Source organism: Larus michahellis, chromosome Z (assembly GCF_964199755.1).
Source record: "Larus michahellis chromosome Z, bLarMic1.1, whole genome shotgun sequence".
In the NCBI taxonomy this organism is placed as follows: Eukaryota; Metazoa; Chordata; class Aves; order Charadriiformes; family Laridae; genus Larus; species Larus michahellis.
Window position 1 is genome coordinate 50,516,663 of NC_133930.1, and position 21,467 is coordinate 50,538,129.

The 21,467-nt window shown below is 39.1% G+C and overlaps 1 protein-coding gene across 9 annotated transcripts in view; it reads left to right on the plus strand.

The window, feature by feature from the left end:
• The first annotated feature begins 462 nt into the window (after positions 1–462).
• The window catches only part of SECISBP2 (SECIS binding protein 2), a 34,614-nt gene continuing 13,609 nt past the window's right edge, over positions 463–21,467 (plus strand). Inside the window, exons 1-11 of one of the 9 annotated variants that reach the window (XM_074570876.1) lie at positions 465–581; positions 2,249–2,394; positions 4,264–4,456; positions 6,471–6,600; positions 7,017–7,240; positions 8,344–8,431; positions 10,007–10,152; positions 10,672–10,830; positions 13,662–13,763; positions 15,544–15,663; positions 16,822–16,954. In XM_074570876.1, the coding sequence (XP_074426977.1) occupies positions 540–581; positions 2,249–2,394; positions 4,264–4,456; positions 6,471–6,600; positions 7,017–7,240; positions 8,344–8,431; positions 10,007–10,152; positions 10,672–10,830; positions 13,662–13,763; positions 15,544–15,663; positions 16,822–16,954 (1,483 nt within the window). In that variant the 5' untranslated portion in view covers positions 465–539. Of the gene's footprint in view, positions 582–2,248; positions 2,395–4,263; positions 4,457–6,470; positions 6,601–7,016; positions 7,241–8,343; positions 8,432–10,006; positions 10,153–10,671; positions 10,831–13,661; positions 13,764–15,543; positions 15,664–16,821; positions 16,955–21,467 lie in introns of all 9 variants that reach the window. The other 8 variants (XM_074570878.1, XM_074570879.1, XM_074570877.1 and 5 more) reach the window with 8 other exon arrangements.

Genomic DNA, 21,467 nt, shown 5'->3' on the forward strand with positions numbered 1-21,467 from the left:
GTGTCTGGTCCATTTCAAACACAAGCTAGCATTATGGCTGTGGGGCATGTGGAAGGCCAACAAACCCAGGAATATCTACCTGTAGCTTAACTGATAAGAGTACATGTTCTCCCTGTGTCATGTGTGTGTGCCATCGAGGTCTTTATGATGATGGACAAGAAGTAACCTGTAAGTAACATGCTGAGTTTGGTGAGGAAAATAACTCTCGTGGGTTGCTACAGCTGTCCACCAGCCATGCTTAACCCGCGCACCGGAGTCCTGCGCGTTGTCCCGTGGTGTCCCACTGGTGCTCCTTAAAGGCCTTCTTGCCGGCCTGCCACCTGCAGGTGTCAGCCTCTGTGCCGTCCTCGGCCAGGACGCGGATGCCCTGCGGGCTGAGCCCCCCGCAAAGCCGCCAGTCCCCGCCCGCTCCGGCGCTGCTCTCCGCGCAGGCACTGCCACGCCTCCTCGCAGGTCACCTGACCGGCCTCGGGCGGTGACGTCATCGCGATGCGCCACTGAGCCGAGGGCAGGGGGGCGGTGGCGAGCCCGCCCGCGCCATGTCCGCGGAGAAGCGGCCGAGCCCCGGTGGAGGCGGCGAGGTAAGGGCGGCGGCGCCCGCGGTCCCCCGCTCCCTCCCCAACTTCTCCCGACCTGTTGCGTAACGGCGGTGCGGAACCGCTGCCCGTGGGGAGCTGCGGGCGGCCTGGGACCCGCGGAGAGCCGCTTTTCTCTGGCCCGGTGTCCGAGCCGGCGGATGCCGGGGACTGCCCGCGGGGCCGAGCCCTCCGCCTGCCCACAGGCATCCGCCGGGGCGGGGCGCGCGATTCGCACCGCGCCTTGAATTAGCCTACAGTTCGGGCCAGGGGAGGGGAGTCCTTCGGAAAGGCCTGGAGCGGGGAAGGCGCAGTTCCGATTGATGCACAGCGAGTCACTCCCCACCTCTCGGGAGGGGGAACCCCAGACATAACCTCCAGCGAGATTAATGTGAAACGGGCTTCTCTTTGAGAGAGTGGAGAGTCTTGCGGGGACAGGCGGACATCCTGTCACTTTAAAGATGGGTGCACAAGTGCTGACCAGTAACCGTGGCGTTAACATTGGGCATGGACTTACTACCTGGTCAGAGTCGGGGGTCTTTAAAGTTAGTGGTTAGCCTGCAATCGTAGTTGCTTCCTGTGACACGCTACGTGTTTAGTGAAAGAAGTATTCTCAATAATTGTTCAATAATGCTTTGCTTTAATTACATCCCAAGCTAATGCTTTTCATATGTATTAGTGTACTTAACTGTGCCAGTTTCACGTTCTATTGGTCTGTGGTACAATGGATGGTTATTGTGTATTTGGATCTGCGTGGTAAATTCAGAAACTGAAGAGGTTTTAGTTACTTTTAATTTACTTAGGTTGTCAGAGTTCTTTAAATCACACAAGTGACTGCAGAGCCACTAGAGGATGCAGGGAGTCCAGTTTATATGCTCAAGCATTGACATTACCATTCAAATATTTTTAAAACCCCTGTATGTTAGTTATTGAAATTGGCTTTGACAAGTGAAAAAATCCCAGTTTTCATGTAAGTCAAGTACCCTAAAATACACAGTCAACTAGAGGAACGATTTGTGGCATACATTAGGGTGCATAAAGCTGCGTAACACTGTAATGGCAATAAATATTTTGACTCTCATTTCAATGTCCTTCCATATATATGTATCCAGTTTAAGATGATGGTAATTCAGAACAGATGGAAAATTCTTCTTAATAGATTTGTGTTGTGCCAGACATGTCAAGGCTATATAATTAAATATTGATTTCAGACAGGCTACCTTAAAATTCAGATGTACACAAAGCCTCTATCATTACATACTTCCGAGTCTGATTTTACAGTTGTGCTAGTATGTTATGAGCTTTAGCTTACATTGTTCAAGTCTAAAGTAGAATTTAGATATTAGCATTTACATGTATATTAGCATTTACTTAGCATCTTGTGTTAAGTAAGTCTCTGCCCTTTCCGTAACCGACCTTTGTGAGTATTCCATGATAAATGTGAATATTAAAGGAAATAACTTTCCAGAGCAGTCACATTTCTCTTAGAATCCCTATGTTTTGTTTCTCCCTCTTCTTCCATTTCCTTTTGGTGGGCTTTATTGTTTTGCATGTTTTGTTAGAAGTGAGCAAACTAACACTGTACTATGACAGTTAAGCTCACAAGGATGAGTATTTTTCACTTATGGCATAATCTCCAAATGCATGTAGCCAAAAAACGTTTTGTTTCTCAGGGCATCAAGTTGTCAGCAGAGGTCAAACCATTTGTTCCAAAACATGCGGCGGTAACTGTGGCATGGTCAGAACCCTCAGAAGCATATGTCTTTCCTAGGTACTTAACTACATGCTACCCATTTGTTCAGGAACCATCTTTGGATAAGTATGTATATTTTCTGAATCTTATTTCTTTGGGGGATTTTAACCTTCGGTTTCAGACATTGAATACTATTATGGAGTCAAAGTTCTGATACATTAACATTATAACTATAGGAACACTTGTGCGTTGTCTTCATGACTCAGGTTTTTGCATTTATGTTCTCTGGGCATATAGCTGGTGCCTTGTCCCTTGCTCCCAAGGGCCTGTATTATTACAGTGCATTAAGGAGGATTTGTTGGTCTGTAATGATTGATCTGCTTGTTTGTGCTTTGGAAATAGCAGAATCCAGTCCTTGGGTGAAAGAATGGTTGTGTTATGACAAGGCTGGGGTAAATATAGTCATATACAAGGAAGATGAAGATCCTTCAAGAAGGTTTCTCATGCTGTAAAACATTAAAATAATGTATGGGGCTCCTTCTGGATCTCCTCTCTATAACCTGTGCAACCTCAGAAAGGCCATTTTAGTAAGAATGCTAGAAGTTTCTAAAGGTTTTTTTCTAATAAGGCCTGAAAAAAAGGCATTCATGGTAGACTTATAAAAGTATCCTTAACCCCACAGCAAGCTAGAAAAAAGCCCACGTGGTAGGATAGGAAATAATTGAGTCTTCTAAGAGTCTTGTGGTGTTACATAGTTCTCTAGTTGCTTCTCAGAACTCTAAGCATTGGATTAATTTTGCAGTTATTGCAAAGGTATTGGTGCATCCTAACAAGTTCAGTTAGAGCCTTAGTGAACACATGCATTGTAGGCCTTCATTTTATCCTGTGCAAAATATCGGTATTTTCAAGCTATTTTGACTTGTAATAGAAATTTAACATTGAGGTGAGTATGGCCTGATCTATGCATTAGAAAAAACATAGCATTAAATCGATTAGCATTTAAAAAAAACAAACAAGCAGACAGTGGCAATATTCTGATGAATATTTTGCCTTGGTGGGAGTGAGACATGGTGGGGTTTTTTGACCCTCATTTGTTGTTTTTCTTCTCTATGTGTAAACTATGGTTGTAAGAGTTTTGGCTACAGTCTAGTAGAATTGCAACAGGCAGTAAGAAATGTGTTATCGGAAGTTTCATGTTCAGATGGGAAAGTTTCTCTGTTTCTCATTACCTACCCAAGATTCAGAGGTTGACCACTTTATGGTGAACAGCTTTAAAAATTAAATGCAACTTACTTAGGTGAGAAATTTCCTTTCTCCCTTATCAACTTTGTATCTCAGCATATAGTTTCTGTACAAAATTTGTGAGGAAATTGGAAGGGGATTTTGACTATACATTTGAAGGAAAAAGGCATGCCCCACACATATGTTTTCATAAACTGTGATGGTTAAATTCAGGTCAGTTAATTATTATTTTATAATTCTGTGTTGTATTTCATACATGTCTTATACCCCATAAAATGCTGCACTTCTACTTTGTTGTTATGGCATTTTAAGACAGGTTTTACTCTTTAATGTTTGTCTTTTTGTAGTCAAGTATGTGATGCATGTGATGTTGTACTGTGCTTTTGGTTTGTTTCACAAGAAAAAAACTTACTGAAAATAAGTCTGAAGAGTCTTGATCACCTTAAACAGAAATTAAGACTGTAACTGCAAAGCAGACTAGTTTTGAAACTTGGAAAGAGGTAACAGCTGTGTTTTAAAATATTTGCTTAACTGCATGTTTTCCCAAAACAAAATTAATTGTTTTTAAAGCAGGCCATACCAGTGAATAAATACTTAATTGAAGTAACATAGAGTAGTTTTCTTTTGAAATATAGCTTTCTTGTTAAACAAATTCTTCAGCCAAGGAATGATATATTTATCTAGGCAACAAGTATATGCTGCAGATTTGCCTTGGGATGACTTCTCATCTCTTTCTCAATGTCCGTCACGTAGTGTTCTGGGAGATCCTGCCTTCCGTGAATACCCCAGCTGCCCTTACTCACCTGATGTTGTTTCAAATGTATATCCAGTAGCTGGCTCACAATATCATTCTAACAACGCAACACACTATAATGGTTCAGGAATAGTCAGTGAATCTGCTGAGCAAACATATCCAATCAGACAAGAAAGTAAGAATCTTTCAAAGGTGAGCAAATACATGTTTGGTTTTTTTTAAATTAAAATTAAATTTGTATTTTAAATCAATATTTCTAAATATTTGTTTCATTTTTTAAAGTGAATAATCACTCTCTGTAGTGATAATAAATAGCATTTAAAGAGGATGATAGTAATGTGCCCAACTTCAGATTTCAAAAAAGTTAATGGAATTCTACAGTTCGAATTAATACAGTTTTTCAGGCACTATTTTTGGAACTTAAGGGGAATTTAATTATTTTTCCTCAGAAAGCAGGATCTGGGCGCGGGGGGGGAATACAAAAAGACCATTTGTGAACTATGCTTTCCTTTGTTCACTATTTGGGCTTGGGGGAGGGGGGAAGGGCTTTCTTTGAGCCCAGTGGCAGGTTCTATGAACCTGAGTTTAGAGACACCTGGTGGCTGTAATCAGTTATGTGGCTGATAAGTGATGAGACCACATCTGTTTTTGAAGGATTTCCAAGACCTGCTACAGGTAGAAAACAATCCACACAAGAGAGTAGGAACTTGTATTGGTGTGGAGAGGGAAGAGAGGTTCATGTTAGAAATGTTTTCTTTCAATTAAAGGTAAAACAAATGTTCAGTTAACATCTGTCATTTTGTGTGTGTGGCTGACTGGGGATAAATTTCCTGAAACTTGTGTATTTTCAAACAAAAAATAGATAGGCTCATCAAAATATAAAAATCAGGGAAAAAATCAAATATATTATCAACCCATTTTCCTCTGTGGTTAGATGTCGTGTCTCTTGGATTTGTAAGGCTGGTGTTGTTTCCAACAGGTTCAAGTAGTCTGTTCTATGGTCACATCCTTCTGGTGGACCTTACTCTGTAGGCAGACACATGGTAACTTCACTGCGGTCAAGCCTGTGTAGAGGCAGTTGTACGATTAGGTCCTAAGCATGCATTACTAGGCATAAGATACCAAGGCTAGAGACCCAAAGTTAGTAGTTTTCTTGCTGAGAGAAAAATCAAACACTGAAGCGGTCAGGAGAGATGATTATCTCCAGTGTCAGCACAAGTAATGTAACATGAAGAAGCTTAGTTTAGCTGCTGGGAGTTCTGTCATCTTTGTAGGGGCTTGGGTTCAGCTATGTACTGTTTGATAGTCTTTTTTTGTTGCTCCCTGTCATTTGGTTGGGGGTTTTTTGTGAGCTTGAAGAGAAATGATTGACCTGTGGCTTTGCCTTCACATGTCCTAAAGCTTTAACAATTTAGCTTTGGAGGTCAGGAAATGGCTTGTCCTCCCACTCAAGAAAACAATGTTGCTGTCAGATTTACTTTGAATTTAGTCCAGCATCCTGTAATCCCAAAGAGTTAAACTACTCATCTAGGTCGATACAGTAAACTTTGCATAGTTACAAGCCTAGTGCTTGTTCCTTGCCTGCCACGGTGATTCCTGAGTCCAGCTTTGCCAAACTGTGTTTCTTGAAAGGATCACAAGACTTTCAGGACTTTACAGTATAGGTGAATGTATTTCCTTTACTGGGATCATATAGGTGTATTTTTTCTAATTACTTTCTCCCTGCTCCAAGTGTTTTCGTTGTTGTGACAGCAGTCTTGCCTAGTTTTGCCCACAATATGTAGTTTAGTCAAAAGATTGGAATGCTTTTAAGATTTTAGCTCTATTCTAGAATAAACTTAGTTTTGGAAAATCAGACTGGATGATTTAAGACCAAACCATTTTAAACTGTTCAAAAGGCTCTGATTAATGAGATTTAAAAGCATGGTTGTCTACGAACATATGGAATAATTTGTCTTGCTTGGGCTATAATATGTGGTAAAAATGGTATGGTTAACAAGGTAGGTAAAATTAAATAACAAATCTTTAACTGGCTGTTGCTGGTTTTTATTGGTTATTTGTGGTTATGGTATACTAACTATTTATGTTGTATTAACTTGATGGTCAAGCTCCAGATGCAGAGGTGGTTAGCTGTTAAGTTAAGGCAAACTTGGTGACTTTACGAAGTTCAGGTAAAATCAACTAAATATGTCACAAATACTTGCAGCAGAGGAGATCAAAAGAGGGTGAGAAAAAATTAGACAAGAAAAGGCATGGTGGAGAGGACTCTTCTGTCAGAATTGTGAACAGGACTTCGTTCCAGACCTCCGCATGCACCAGAGATTCCGTGAAGCCAGGTACAAATCTGTTGTTGGGTTAGGAATACATCAGATAGCCATAAAGTGGTTGACTGTGCTATATCCTCCAGTTTGTGACCATGTTTCTAAATCTAGAATAATTAAAGGACAATATTTTTTTCCCGTGTGACTTTATGACATGGGATGTTGACTTACCGTCTTTTTGCTGATTGAAGACATTCATGTAAACTGATAGGAAAAATTTCCTAAGCAAGTGTCTGAATTTACAGTTGCCTGTTACTTTCGTGTTGTGTATACACATCGGTTAGAATTGCTAGGTTGTTTTTTTAATGAGCTATGCGTTGCAATAGTTCCTGTGACAATTACTGTAGTTATGTCAACTAGTGTACTATAAAACATACCTAGAAATGATCACATGCAAGTTTAATTATCTAGACTTCACATGCTTTATTCAGACAGGTTCAATAAAACTACAAACAAGAAATCAACTCAAACTCCAAAACCAGAGTCTCTTCCTATACACACATTTGAAGCTACCATTTTGGATGTCTGCAAGTCACGGAGTTTGGGAAGCAGTGAGATATTGAATGTACAGCATAAAAGTGGACCGGTATGTTCATCGGAAAATGCCATGATGTGCCTTAGTCAACCACAGATGTCTCTTTTGTTGAACACAGAGGTTAGCTAATGCTTTCATGTTGTAGAATTCATAAAAATAAAACTTGTTTAAAGTTCAAGCATTTCTGAATGCAAGTATTTTGCATTCAGTATGGTAGCTAAAGACTTATTTAAGTACCTTACAAGCAAGGAATTTAATAAGCTAGAGGTTTTATGGTTCTTTTTGTAGATGGTGGTGTCAGTGCTTGCTGACTCCTCTTTTACCCTTTCTCACTGTTCTTTCCTTGTCTCTGCTGCCAGTAGATAGGGGAAGGTCAAATACAGTTAGAATTTAGATTGGTACTGCTATGATCCAGACTTCTATCTTGCCTGTATGGAGCACATATACTTTGCAGCTTTCTTAATAGCTTCTTGTTTTCTCTCTCGCCTGGAGATAATAGGTAAGCAGTCACTTACCCAATTGTTTTACCAGATTAAAAAAAAAGAAAGTCTGGAATATTGTACTTAATTGCTTTGTGCTAAAGGATAAAAATAAGAAACTGAATTCTAGAAGGAGACAAAAATATTATTAAGACATAAGCATTTAACTTTGTTCTTTTTCTTGATTTCCTCAATTCCCTATTTGTTAGTAAGTACAATGCTGACACATTCAGCAGTATGTCATGTATATTGAATCAGAGTTTTCAACAGTGATTAAACACGAATAATTTTGAAGGATCCAAACAGCATAATATTTCCAATGTGCCTCAGTGGAAAACTGCCTGTTGTGGAAAAAAGACCTTGCTGCGGTCACTTGAGTTTCCTTTGTCATTGCTACTTTGAATTTGATGATGGGCTTTGTTTTTAATGTACTTGGAACAATAAAACTTTTTCTTGTTTGTTCTTAGAGTCATTGTTTGGATGCTTGTTTGGATGTAAGAAGGCATCATCTTGCTTTGTACAGTGGTGGAGAGGTGTCTGCTTATATTTTGTAATACTATAGGGTCAAAATGATGGTTCCACTTAGAAAAACAACAGGAAAAAATCAGGCTACAAAATTCCCTACACCTTTATCTGTGCACAGGTTGAGGATTTTTTAATTTAAGGTGGTTTTTTATCTTTAGCTCTGTTTAGGTCAGTGATTTTTATTCCTGCTTTTATGATACCTGACTGCCTATTTTCCAGGAAACTACTTCTGTGGAAAGCAAAGCTTCATCAAAAACTTTAGATGAAACAGTAACCAGCTTAATTCCCTCTTCGTTTGATGGTAGAGGTAAGTTCTCCAGACACAAATTATTTCCCTGTGTTTTAACTGGCTATATCTCATCAATTTGGAAAACTAAAGTGTTCTGAGGAGCTATTGATGTTTGAAATAAAAAAAGGAATTAAACAACAAATGCACTACAGAAGAAAAAAAAGGAACAAATAAGGCTATATCAGTTTTTTTTCAGATGAGATGACCACTTATAGCTCATTCTTGCTTATAGATTTCATCAGCACATCAAAACTGGGATTATCTTCCTTCTCTGCTGTTTCATCGGTGCTCAAGGGCAAATATTGCTCTAGTTGCCTCACATGTTGTTTAAGAGGAGAGGAAGTAATGCATATTATTGGAAGTCTTTTGAGTCATTTTCAGATTTTTTTCAAGACTAAATGAGAGGTAAATATTCCACCAGTCTTGATAAGCAGATTTATTTTCGGTAGCTGGCAGTCTAGGTTCTAGTATGTACGTAAAAATTATTCTGTGGCATATGTTATTTCTGTCAAGCCTGTTAAACAAAGGATAGCTGTGGAGAACTTTGGTGCTGAAATATCCCCCCCTTTTTTTTATTTTCCCGTCTAGCTGTGGGATGCAGAACTCTTTTTTTTTTTGTTATTTTTAAATTGCCACAAACTGTCAGGTGGCTAGTTTCAAGTAAGTTTTTCAATTTAATTGGAATACTTAAATTTAATAATACTTCAATTAATATTGATACTTAAATCCATAATTGTTTGAAAAAAGGTTCTGTTCAGCAGGACTCTGTCTTAGAGGCATCATGTGCATTATGTATCGAATTGTCTAAGTGTCTCTCACTGGATTTCTGTGTATACACAGACATGCACCAGTCCGGGTCCCTCTTGGAGCTGGCTGGGGCTGGCAGTGTCCAGCTTCTAACTGAGGCTACCCCTGCAGCCTCCACCTGCTACCAAAACCTTGCCATGTAAAACCACTGTGCTCTGTAATTGTTCAATGAAAGTTTTCCTCATTCTTAAAAGAAATTCAGATTTTGCTCTGTATTTGCTGTGTGTTTGGAATATTTACAAAATCAATTAAGTGTGAATTCTTTCAAAATATTGATACGTCTGAGTGCTAATGGTGAAATTCTTGTACACTTAGGCATATTAGGAAGTCTTTCAGCTGGTTTGTATGTCTGTAAAACTGGGAAGTTTTCTGAGAAAATACTGATGTGGCCTTGTATGTGAAAGCTGTATGACTGAGTGGGATAAATATTAAAGGAATTTTGTATATAAATACAGCAGAAGTTCATTATTTTAAAGAAAAATAACTTAGAAAATGAGCATGGAATTATTTGTATGTGGTTAGTATGACAGAGAATCTCCCATTTATAATTTAATTAGGCTAAATATATGTATATAGTGCTGGACAATATATGGAGTAGTTACAATTCTAGAAAGCTTTCTGGTGAAACAAAACGTATGAGTGTCTTATTTCAGTCATTCCTCAGAAGGAATACGTCTCTGTGCTGTACCTGCTAGTCCTTGATTAATTTTTTGCTGATCCTTTTTCTTTTGAATATTTGAGAAATATTTTTGAGACATCTTTGTATATTACTTTTTTTCCCAACAGCATTTCCTGAAACACCTGCAGATGGCTCTGCTCAGCCACATGTGTCTTGGGCCATGGTACTTTCACAGCCCCCAAAGAAAACTGTGTCATCACCAGCATCTGAAGATCTTCCCAGAGGCAAAGGGAAGCAGGATAGTGAAGCGAAGGTAGTTGAGAATTGTCTGCTCTAAACTAATTTCTGTCACTGTGTGATTGTGTCTTTTGATGTGAGACATTGCGATTTTTTTCCTGGGCTCTGTACAGTGTCCACTGGTAATGTAGCTTTTAAGAATTAATATTAAGTCACCTAGTCCTTATTAGAATTTTTCTTCTCTTGTAGTGGAAAAGAATAACAAGATATCAAAAAGACAGTGTTACTCCAGCAACATGAACTTCCAAAATAGCTGATTTGAATATGTTACTTTTAGGCTGGACTTTTTTCAAATTCCTGACCTTCAGTAGTTCCTGATGCATTCTGATAATCATACAGTGTACTTCAAATTAACAGTTTTTGCAGTAGCGCTGAATTTCTAAGAGATCTTGAATTTTCCTTGTCCCCATAATGTCCTAATCTGGATTGATTAAGATACTGTTTAGTTGCGTAAGTGTGGTCACTTGCATATATTTTGGTAGGTGGTATGGAAATAAATCATCTTCTAATGGTTGCACCTCATGATTTTCTTCAGCAGTCAGAAACAAAAAATGATGCTAGTGAAACTGAGCCTGAAGAAGGGTCAGAAAAGAAGAAAAAAAAGAAGAAAAAGAAAAAAAAAACAAAGTCACCCACTGATGTAGAGAAACCTCAAAATGAATCTACTACAATACAGGAACCACCAAGGATTGAGGTACACAAAAGAGGGTTTTATTGTTGTTCTTTTAAGCGTTATAAGTGTACTGGAAGACCAGATGTTAACACAGCTTTGTACAATTTTAAGTTCAGATGCCATTTGTAGAGGATATTGGTTCAGGTCCATTTCAGTTGAGATGTTTGTCAGAAGCTACTGGTACGGAACAGTTGTGCCTTTTGACTTACCATGTATTCAGTGAGCACAGAGAATTGCAGAAGAGACTTAGGAGCAAATTTGGAATTATGCATCTGAGGGTCTGAATGTTAGCAGGCAACAATAAAAGTCAAATTTCCTAAATTAAAATTATTCTGTAGAAATTATTGCAGAAACCAAAGTGAACAAGGAACGGGGAATATACTGGGTACCATAGTATGCCACAGTTTTAAAGAATGTGGTACTGGTATTACACTTCTACCCATCTCACATCTGGAGGTGGTTTCTGTGGAACACAGTTGTCGCTGCTTACATTCCTGATTGCCCGTTCCAGGTTTTTTTTCAATTTCATGTAGCTGTAATTTGCATATTAATATTTTGATACTTCTGTCTATCAGAATGCTTTAGGCCCTCCCACATTCATTGAAAGCGCTATGTACATGTGTTGACTTGTTTCATCTAGTGTACGTAATGTTTAGTCTTTGAAATTACAGCATAAAGAAGCTTTCCTGGCTGGCTTCTGTTCTGTACACTTTAACATGGAACATGGTGCAGAATTGTGGCTACACATTCTTTTAATAATGTAGTTCATTGTCCTGGAACTGCACGAGAAATTACTGTTTACAGACCTCTTTGTTAGAGAATTATTGGTAGAAGCAAAGATCTGCAGGTTCTTTCCTTCATGAGAACATCCCCATTTTTACTATATGCTACTATACAGTGTCTGACATGTGAATGACTTAACATCTAAAGAGAAAGAGAATGGCAGGAGCCATGAGAAATAGTAGGAAGGTAATGGGATTATTGAAGACAAAAGCAGAAAAAAATGGCTCTGAGTCATGGAACAGGACACATGCATTGCACTGAAATCCATGATGTGGATGCATCATCTGTTGTGGCAGTGGGGGGCAGCCTTCAGACCCTCCTGTTTTGCTAGGAATGCTTGTGTGCTCATTGCTTTGAAAATGGGTTGAGCTTGTATGATACTCTTGAAATGGAAGAGCGTGAAAGGATCACACACGTAAAACTTCTGGGCACCCAGGAGATTTAAGAGGGTTCTGCTATGTGCAGCAGCTTACTGGAGCAATATATTAGATTGTTTACTATTTTTGTAAAAGTCACTCATTTGTAGCCACTGTTAATGAGCATTTGGGAAAAGTAATCCTGTTTTTCTATATACAGTGATAGGCCCTGAGCTAGCTATTTATTTTCTCTGAGGGGGAAGAAGTTGAAGCCGCTGTTGATAATCAGGTCGATGCTGGTAGTACTGATCAAACAGGTAAACAGTGCTGGGAATTATTAGGTAAATAGAAAAAAAATTCAATTATGACAGTACATAAATCCAGGATGTGTGTCCTATCTAAATATAGTATGGATTTTGTTTTCTTGTGTTTCCCCCACTCCTTAAAAAAAATATACATAGTTGAACTAAAAAAAATAGACAGAGGGCTCCAAAAATAATCAAAGGTATGAAGCAATTTCTGTAGGAGGCAAGACTGAATAAACTAGGGCTTCTCAGTCAGTAAAATAGATGGCTAAGTGTGAATCAGAAGTGACAGGGAAATAAAAGGGAAATTAATTGATCTTTCTCATAATTTTGTTTGATGTTCTCTGGTTCCTATAGGTGATGAGTTAACAAATGTAAGGAGGTATAATATTACAGTGAGTGCTGTGTTATAATTATTCATTTTGCTACAGGAAATGCCAGACATTTATTTGAATTCAGGAAGTGATTGGACAGACTGAAATTAAAATTTATTCTAATGAGGGCTATTTAAATGTGAAAGTACTACCTTTGATTCCAGTCTCTATGCTCAAAAGTGTGTTTGTGAAATATTTTTTCCTTTCTTGCAGCCATCTTCTACTTCCAAGCTTCTTTAAAAATAGTTAATTAGTGAGGTGTGACTGTCCTTACACTGGGGCTTCCTAGCTTGGACAGTTTAAATGAGGGCTGCAGAAGTATTGGTGTGTTCAGTAGTATTGTATCACAGCTAAAAACGCCTCTCAGAGGAGAAGCAGTGGTAGGAGAAGCAACCGAATGAAAACCAATCAGGATCAGGATCATAATGATTGAGGTAGTGGATATAAGGTAACCAGTGCAGAGCAAGCTCCAGGCTGTCTACACTTAGTTAATTTGGAGTCCAGGTAATGTATCTTCTGCTAATAAAATTTATTCTTGTGTCTAAGCCTACATAATCACTTGAGTGATTTGTCTGTTTATTTCCATACAGTAGTCAAGAGTTATTACCCTTTTGCCTCCCCTTTTTGTTCTTCAACACTCACATGTTTAAGGCAGAATTGCATAGCTGGAGACTGTAGTGGATGAGGAGGGAAGTTGTTTGCAAGGCTGTTAAATGATCTGAAAAGCACTCCTTTAGGAACCGTTTACCTCTAATTATTTGTATCAGCTGACAGCAATAACAAGCTGCTGTTGGAAGCATTTCTCTTGTAAGCTCTTTCAGCCCCGAATTAGCTGTTGCATAGATGATTTAACCATTGTAGTGCTGATTATAGTTGGTGGTACTGCACTTGGCTTCTGAATTTTTGTACAGTGAAACACATCAAGGTGAATGAATGATAAGCAGGGAGAAAATTGTTTGAATGTAGGAAAATTCAGTTTTGAGAATATGGACTTGATAGTTCTTGTAAAATCATCTTCTGATTTATTTGTTTAGGATGCTGAGGAATTTCCTGATCTGGCAGCTGCTTCTGATAGAAGAAACAGACTAGGATCTCAGAAATCATCATTTACTCCTGCTGTCAGAAAGCAGACTGAAGTAAGTAATCTTACGACGTTATGTGAACGTTAAGAAAATAAGCAGGAAAAGACTGCAATTTTTAAATGAGAATGAAGCTGGAATTCTTTTGACTAAATGTAGGCACTTAAACTGTGGGATCTGCCCATGGCAGTCCTCTTAGATACTGTGTAGACAGCGAAGAGCTACTCACTGTATTCAATAGATTCATATCATTCCAAAGCAGATATCTTTTTGGTCTCTGAACTGCTGCATAAATTCTGGGCTACTAATTCTGATATAGACACCTCTGTTGTGGGCACTTGAAGTTAGTTGAGAAGAATTCTCTTTATGTATTTTATTTTCCTACAGGTAGTGTTCTGGTTTAATTTTGTACTTCATAAAATTAATACTCAGACCCTTTCAATTTCTGCCTTTGCTGTTTGTTCATATAATCAAATTTCAAGGGCATCCGAACAGTGTAACGCTTCGTTCTAAAGCTGTGCAAGGGTAAGAATTTAAATCTAACGTCCATTATAAATCCAAGCTTTATTTTTTTAACATGAGTGAAATGCATCCCAAGGATTACTTTGGAAATTCATTCAATATGGGAATGAATCCCAAATATGAATCACAGGGTCTGGAAATAGGATTGCTCTTGCAAAGCAAAAACCATAAATAATAAAGGTGAAACTCCAGGTTTCTGTTTCTTTGAACCTAATTTAGCTGCTAGAACTTTTTGCGCTTGGTTTTATTTCATTGTGAATATGTGGTTTAAAGAAAAAAAAAAGCCAAACACAAAAACCCAAAACCCTTGTTTACTTTGAGGCAGTAAATTGAATCAACAGGGAGGAATGAGCAGCAGAAGACACAGTAATTGCTCAAACGAGATTTGTTATAAAGAAAGTGTTATACAGACTTGTGGCTCAATTGAGAGAAACCTTTTAGCTTTCTAAGCGTAAGTGGGGTATAACCTCTCAAAGCTTACATAAGTTGTAGAGACATGTGATCATTAAGCCACTTGTACTTCTCTGTAGCAAATATTTGAAGATGAAACTGCCTTGCTGATTTTTTCTTCCAAATCTGAAAAAAAAAAAATGAAATAATGAGTCTGATTAAGTAGTATGGCAGCCAATAAATGATTGCACTTTTAGAAGGCCACAGTATGGTCTCCCTGGAGCCTTCTCTTCAGGTTGAACAACCTTGTCTCTCTTAGCCTTAGGAGAGCTGCTCCAGCCCTCTTGACGATTTTTGTCGTCCTCCTCTGGACATGCCCTCATAGCTCCATGTATTTCTTGTGCTGGGGTCCACAGAATTGCACACAGGACTCCAGGTGGGGGGACACCAGAGCAAAGTAGAGGGGGAGGATTGGCTCCCTTGATTTGCTGGCCAAACTTATTTTTACACAGCCCAGGACAGAATTGGCTTTCTGGGCTGCGAGTGCACATTGCCAGTACATGTCCAGTTTTTTGTCCACCAGTACGTGCAGGTCCTTCTCTGCAAGGCTGCTCTCAATCCCTTCATCCCCCAGTCTGTTTTGATATTGGGGAGTGCCCAGGTCCAGAACCTTGCACTTGGCCTTGCTGAACTTCATGATGTTCACACAGGCCAACTCCTCAAGCCTGTCAAGGTTCCTCTGGATGACATCCTGTCCCTGAAGTCTATCAACTGTACTACTTAGCTTGGTGTCATTCACAAACTTGCTGAGGGTAGACTCAATCCCACTGTCTATGTTCTATTTGAATTTAAAATCATCTTCACTTTACGTGTCTTTAAATATTTTCTCTTCCTCTGTCTCACCTTTTGTCTCTAAATTTCAAAGATTCATCTCCCTGAAGAGCCTTGGGATAGTTGGTCTCCCACAGTGGATGGAAATCCCAAGGTGGATGGACTCTCAGGCAAACAAGCTTCGTCTTCAGTATCAGAAAGAAAGAAAATGCAGGTAAATTAATTCATGTTTGAAAAGAAATTTACAACTCAAAATGACAAAGAAAATTAGCATATTTAAATATAAGACTAGATCCAAGCTCATCTGCAATTGTATTCATAGTTTGAAATAAGTGACAAGATTGTCTTGATTGGAAGCAGACAGTGGTAGTAATTACTAGCCCCCAGTTTGTGATACAGCGTTTTGGAAGAAATACTAGTTTTTCATTAATGTCTGCAAGTTTCAGATATCAGGAATTTTTCTTTCATCTGTCTTATTTGATCATGGCGTAAATCCAGTCCAAACTGATTGTCTTAAGGATTTGGGAACCTCTTAAAAGTGGTTCTGCCAGATTAAGACAAGGAGGCAAGGAAATCCAATTAGCTTGGGGCTGGGAGGAGAAATACAGAGCAACAATGAGGTCAGTAAGTAGTTCCATGTTGGTGAGTAGGTTCTGGCATAGCTCAGGTGCAAGATGAGATCCTAGGCTCAAAAGGCAGAGGTCACGTTCCTTAACCCTATTGTAACAGAAGCTATAATGAATTGATCTTCCAGGATAAGACTTCTGAAAGTATAAAATCTGTGAGTCATTTCCTTAACATGTTCTGCCATCGCAGTTTGCCCTTTCATAGTCTTTGCTAGACTATTCATTTGTAATCTTTTTATATTCCGAATCACTAAATGTGGTGTCAAGTATGGGACACCACTTGTGCCTTCTCTTCAAAGCAGACAGAAAGGTTACTGCTTATGATGAGCTGGTACTTAATTAAAGTCAATGAACTCCCATTTTAATAAAGCATTGAAGATAATGATATATGTGTATTGCAATCACATAATCTGGAAGATAGAGAATTTTTTCTGTATTTTTAATAAAACTTCAATTCTGGTAAGGCTTTTTTCTTTTTTCAAAGATAGGTGGCAGTCTGACTGAAGTGGGAACCTGACATAAAGCACTTCCTCCAGCTACTCAAAAGTTATTTGAACTGTTTCTGATTTTTTATTTTTCACATTAAAGATGATGTTTATTTAAAGGTCAAAATACTTTCATTGAGTCAAGTTAAAAATCAAAAGTATCATGAATGAAGATGTTAAGAGTGTATTACACACCATACAAAATACAGTCTTTACAGTCTGAAATGGTGAGCATTACTAATTGGTACTGAACTTTTTCAGGAAACATCCAGGAGCACTGGCAAGAAGAGTCAAATTCCTGTGCAATTGGATTTGGGTGGCATGCTGGCAGTCTTGGAGCAGAAGCAACAAACAGAGAAGTCAAAACAGTCTTCTAAACCTGTTGTGTTTTCAGGTATTTTTTATGATGGAATTTCCTTTCTTCAACTTGAATTGGTTTTAAGTATTCAAACATTAAATGTAGCCTGATTTCTGATCTGTAATGATCCATGAATATGCAGACAGGAGCCCAGTTCACCAGATAAAAGAGAAAATGAAGGTTCTTTTAAAAAAAAAAAATTAAGAGCATGGCAGTCTGAATTGCTTGGAGGAAGACTTGGGGAAAGAAAAATCTTCAGGACAATGATTTGCAAAATAATATCTTATTATATAATATCAGAGGTGGTTGAAATTTAGCTTTGATGAAAATACTAATGTTTGTGGAGATTTTTGCTTTGTCTTAAACATATGTGTTACTGTTGTGATGTGGACCTGAAGGAAGGGGCTGCACAGTAACAAAGGCTTTCTTAAGCTCCTCTGATGCTAGAAATCCTAGATCTGTAACTTGAGTGGAAGAGCTTCTTTGCAAACACAGAGGTTGTGTTAGAGTCAATCAGCCCAAGCCAAAGGGTGAGTTCTGCCGTGTCTGATAATTGTGAAATAATTGCCCTTAACAAAATGCTAGGTTTTGGTGATGCAGAGTCTTTCAGACCTTGTAGATGTGTAATCAGGAAGCAGAAACAAATAGCTTAGTGTGTTTTTCATTGTGGGTCAAAATTTAGTCTTAGCTATGTTAGTGCAGTATAGTTTGCAAAAGGAGGCATGATGTTTGCTAGAATTAAATGATGATAAAATTTCTCTCCTTATTTCAGTAAGGAACTTTCTAAAAATTATTTCAGAAAGAGCTAATCATGAGAGAATTCATCTCACAATGTTTAATGTGAAGCTGAACATTTTTTAAAAAGGCTCAAAATATGAAGCATCAATGAGATTTTCCTTCACTAACTGAGAGAACTTGGAAGATGCTTTTTAAAAGTCTTTTTCTGCAGTTGATCTCTTTTTTTCATTTGAGTCAGTCTAAATGCTGCAGAGGTACTAATAACCAGTTTTGTTTATATAAAACTATCCAGTGCATGGATTGGTGAGTACCTGGTGGAGCACAAAGGTAGGAGTCACAGTACCTGTTTTCTAATATTAAATTGCCTGTGTCTGAATCTGCTGCAGAAGAGAAATCTGTGTCATGTTCATATCCCGTAAGTGTAAGGCAGATGTTACCTCAGCTTTATACTTTTTTTTTTTAACGTTCAGTGCACCCATTAAATTGGTGTGTACCAAAATGTGACTTCAGTTTGTGAAGTGGCATTGTGCTGACCTCTGTAACCAGAAGAGGAACACAGTGAATAAGAAGGGCAAGGACTGCAGACAGAGTTATTTCATTCCACTTATTACTTCATATGGTAAATAATGTGTGGATGGAATAGAATAGTAAAGCAGTAATTATTTGAATTTAAATTACATTTTGCAAATATATCAGTCATGCAAAATGACACAAACTGTTAAAGCCATCAAGTTCAGGAACATGAGAACTCTGAATTTGAAATGAAGAAGCGATGTACACGGTGAAGGAAATACCATGTGCTGCAGGATGTAGACTTACATATTACTTCAAATCCAGCTTTAATTCTTGTAGCCGCCTATGTTAACATACTGCACAACGTTCTTGGCAGTTCTCAATTTGCCTTTGTTACACAGAATTAAAACCGAGAAGTTGCGGTGTAGCAGTTCTATGAAGTAAACTGTTGCTATATATGTTTTGTATGTGATATTGTGAGAAATGCTCCTTATCCAATAACAATGGCTCAGGCAGTGAACGATACGACGCACATTTTATTTAAACATTCTTGCAAGAGCGGGTGACCTAGCAAGTAGGCACACTTTTGGTTCTTGAAACACACCTTTCTATTTCCTAACGCTGGCTGAATTTTCCCTCCCCTGTTTCCCATTGGTTAGGTACTCCAGGGTTCAGAGCCTGTCCAGAGCACCTGAAATTATTCCTGGATGTCCTGCCTCTGTTTACTTCTTTTTATGCTACACCTAGAGGGCTTATCAGACTAGTTTATTTCTTTCCTTTTTGTTGAAATTACGCAATGTCATTAGCCCTGGTTAAATGTTTGACTACCCTTCTAGACACGAATCCGGTATGAATCAGTTTGTCCTTTTGTCTGTGGGGTAGGAGATGTTCTACAAGCCTTTGTTGGAGCCTCTTTGTCTAGTCCTTCCCTTATCATGTCAGCTCTGATGGAAACGGCTTTTCTCTATTGCAAAAACAATACCTGCCTTTCTACAGTTTCCCCCTTTCCTTTTTTATAATCCTATTACTTTTTGCATTTCTAGGGCATGGTTCCATAGGAGGCCTCTAAGGCTGACAGCATGATGTTACATTCTTCTCCTTCTCAAGAGTTTTTATTTTCTTCTTCTAGACGAAGCATTTTTTCCAGGATATGGAGGGGGATCTACTTCCATTTGCTTTGTCAGGGCAGTTTCTATCAGCTGTTGTACTAACCCTTGGATGCAAGGGATGATGCAGCACCCTACAGCAACTAACACTCTGGCTAATATGATTAGTGAGGTTAAGATGGATACTACCATTCCCTTCCGTTTCCCAAACCAAGAATCTAACCACCTGTTTAAAGAACTATCTATCGTTAAATTTTCAAGTTATTTCTTCAGCTAAAGTTGTGAGTCCTTGAGAGCATTGGTTACAGTACCATCAGGTGCCGTATTGTTTGGTATAAAAGGGCACAATCGGTTCACTAGCATTACACATACACCTCCCTTCTCCGCCAAGATCATGTCCAGGGTGATCCTTTTTTCCTATGCCAGTTGGCTGGTTGCATCCAGTTGTTCCACTATTCCTTTTAATGCATCTCTGGTATAATTAATAAACCTCTGTTGGTTATAGTAAATATAATTTATCCAATCTACATTTTTGTTTATAGTTACAGAAAAGGACAGATTTGAATCCTGCTCCTATCTGATTCCTTGCTTTGCGTTCAACTGGGACTCCTCTAGGGATTCCAGTGGAATCTATATATATATATGTTCATCAATAGGATGAACCCACACTTCTTTTTACTCTATTGCCTGAGCTCAGGGTTCCTGTTCCTTTTTCAAATGCTAGGGTGAATGGTATTGCCAATTGTACTATTCCGCATGTACCTTTCCAGTTAGCCAGCAACACAGATCGCAAGGTCTTCCCTCCACAATACCACCAGAGATCCACCCGAGGCACTTTTATCACTGAGTAGTTTCCGTTTACATCCTTGGTCACATTCAGAGTTTCAGTGCACAGGGTAAATCCCCCCACAGGTAGCATTCACACCGTGCCATGAGAGGCACGCTGTATGGTTACTAACTGCTGTGGAAAATACTGGTGGCACTTTAACATCTCTAGACTCCAAGGCAGGAAGCAGTAAGGAAAGTGAATGACAGGCCTCATTTCCCCAGGCGGTCCTTTCTTGGTATAATGCTGTCATAGACCATATCCCTACAGAATCTTTCGTCCACCCTAAGGGAAAAGGGACGATCTGTGCTGGGGGCCTTCCTGAGGCACAAGCGTAGCAATTGCTTTGGTTCAAACTATTAACAGTATATTTTACCCATTCTACCCAAGCATTTGTCTCACTGTACCCTGTCTCAATCTCAAATGTTTGTCTAAGATCTTTAATCTCAGTAACTGTTACCAGGGCTGGATCATTCAGTGGTTCCCAGTGTTGTATTACTGGGATTTTAGTAGTTGTAGTTGTCCCTTCTGCTTAACTGCTATTTTCCAGTACAGCTATTCTAAATCTTCCCCTTGGATCTCTTCCAGACACATCTGCTCCTATACCATATATTAGGTCACTTGATCCACCCGTCATCAGTGGTCCACCCTCCAATTTGTGTGTTCCACCACACTTCACTCTGTTGTTCACAAGATGCAGGCTCAGGATATCTGGATATCTCTCTACGACCCTCCAAATTTCTGGGCACAGGTACTTGTTTTCACCATTCAACTGTCTTTGGGCCTCTAGATCCCCACACTTCAGTACTTGACAGGCATCATCGAGTATGGTCTGTGGGGTATCTGGATGTATGCTCCATAGGTGATCTGGGTGTACACTCCAGCTTCCTAGTGGGAAGCGCAATACTGCCCCTACGACCAGTATCATGGCAAAACACTTCTTAAAATTCATGGCGTACACAGATTTATAGCTTCTGACTGGATCATCCCGCCCCAACCCACGGCTTATTTTCTTTTTAGGGTTAGTCACAGTGGGTTGTAAGTAGAATGTACAGTCCACTGTTCTACCGGATCTGTCAGCGGGGATTCAACTCGTCCTTTTAGCCAGGTGTAGTGAGTCCAATGTTTTTACACTGTTCTTACTGCCGTTTCAGTAGTGAGGAGTACTTGGAATGGTCTTTTCCACTCCAGTTGGAGCTTACTCTCCTTCCAGGACTTGACTAGTACCCAGTCCCCTGGTTTTTACAGGTCAATGACAAATTCCAGCGGTGGAGTTTGAGCAAGAATGCCTTTAATTCTGAGGAAAGAGAGAGAAGACAACAGCCCCAGTATATATTTCTTAAGGAACACGTCCTTGGTTTCAAAT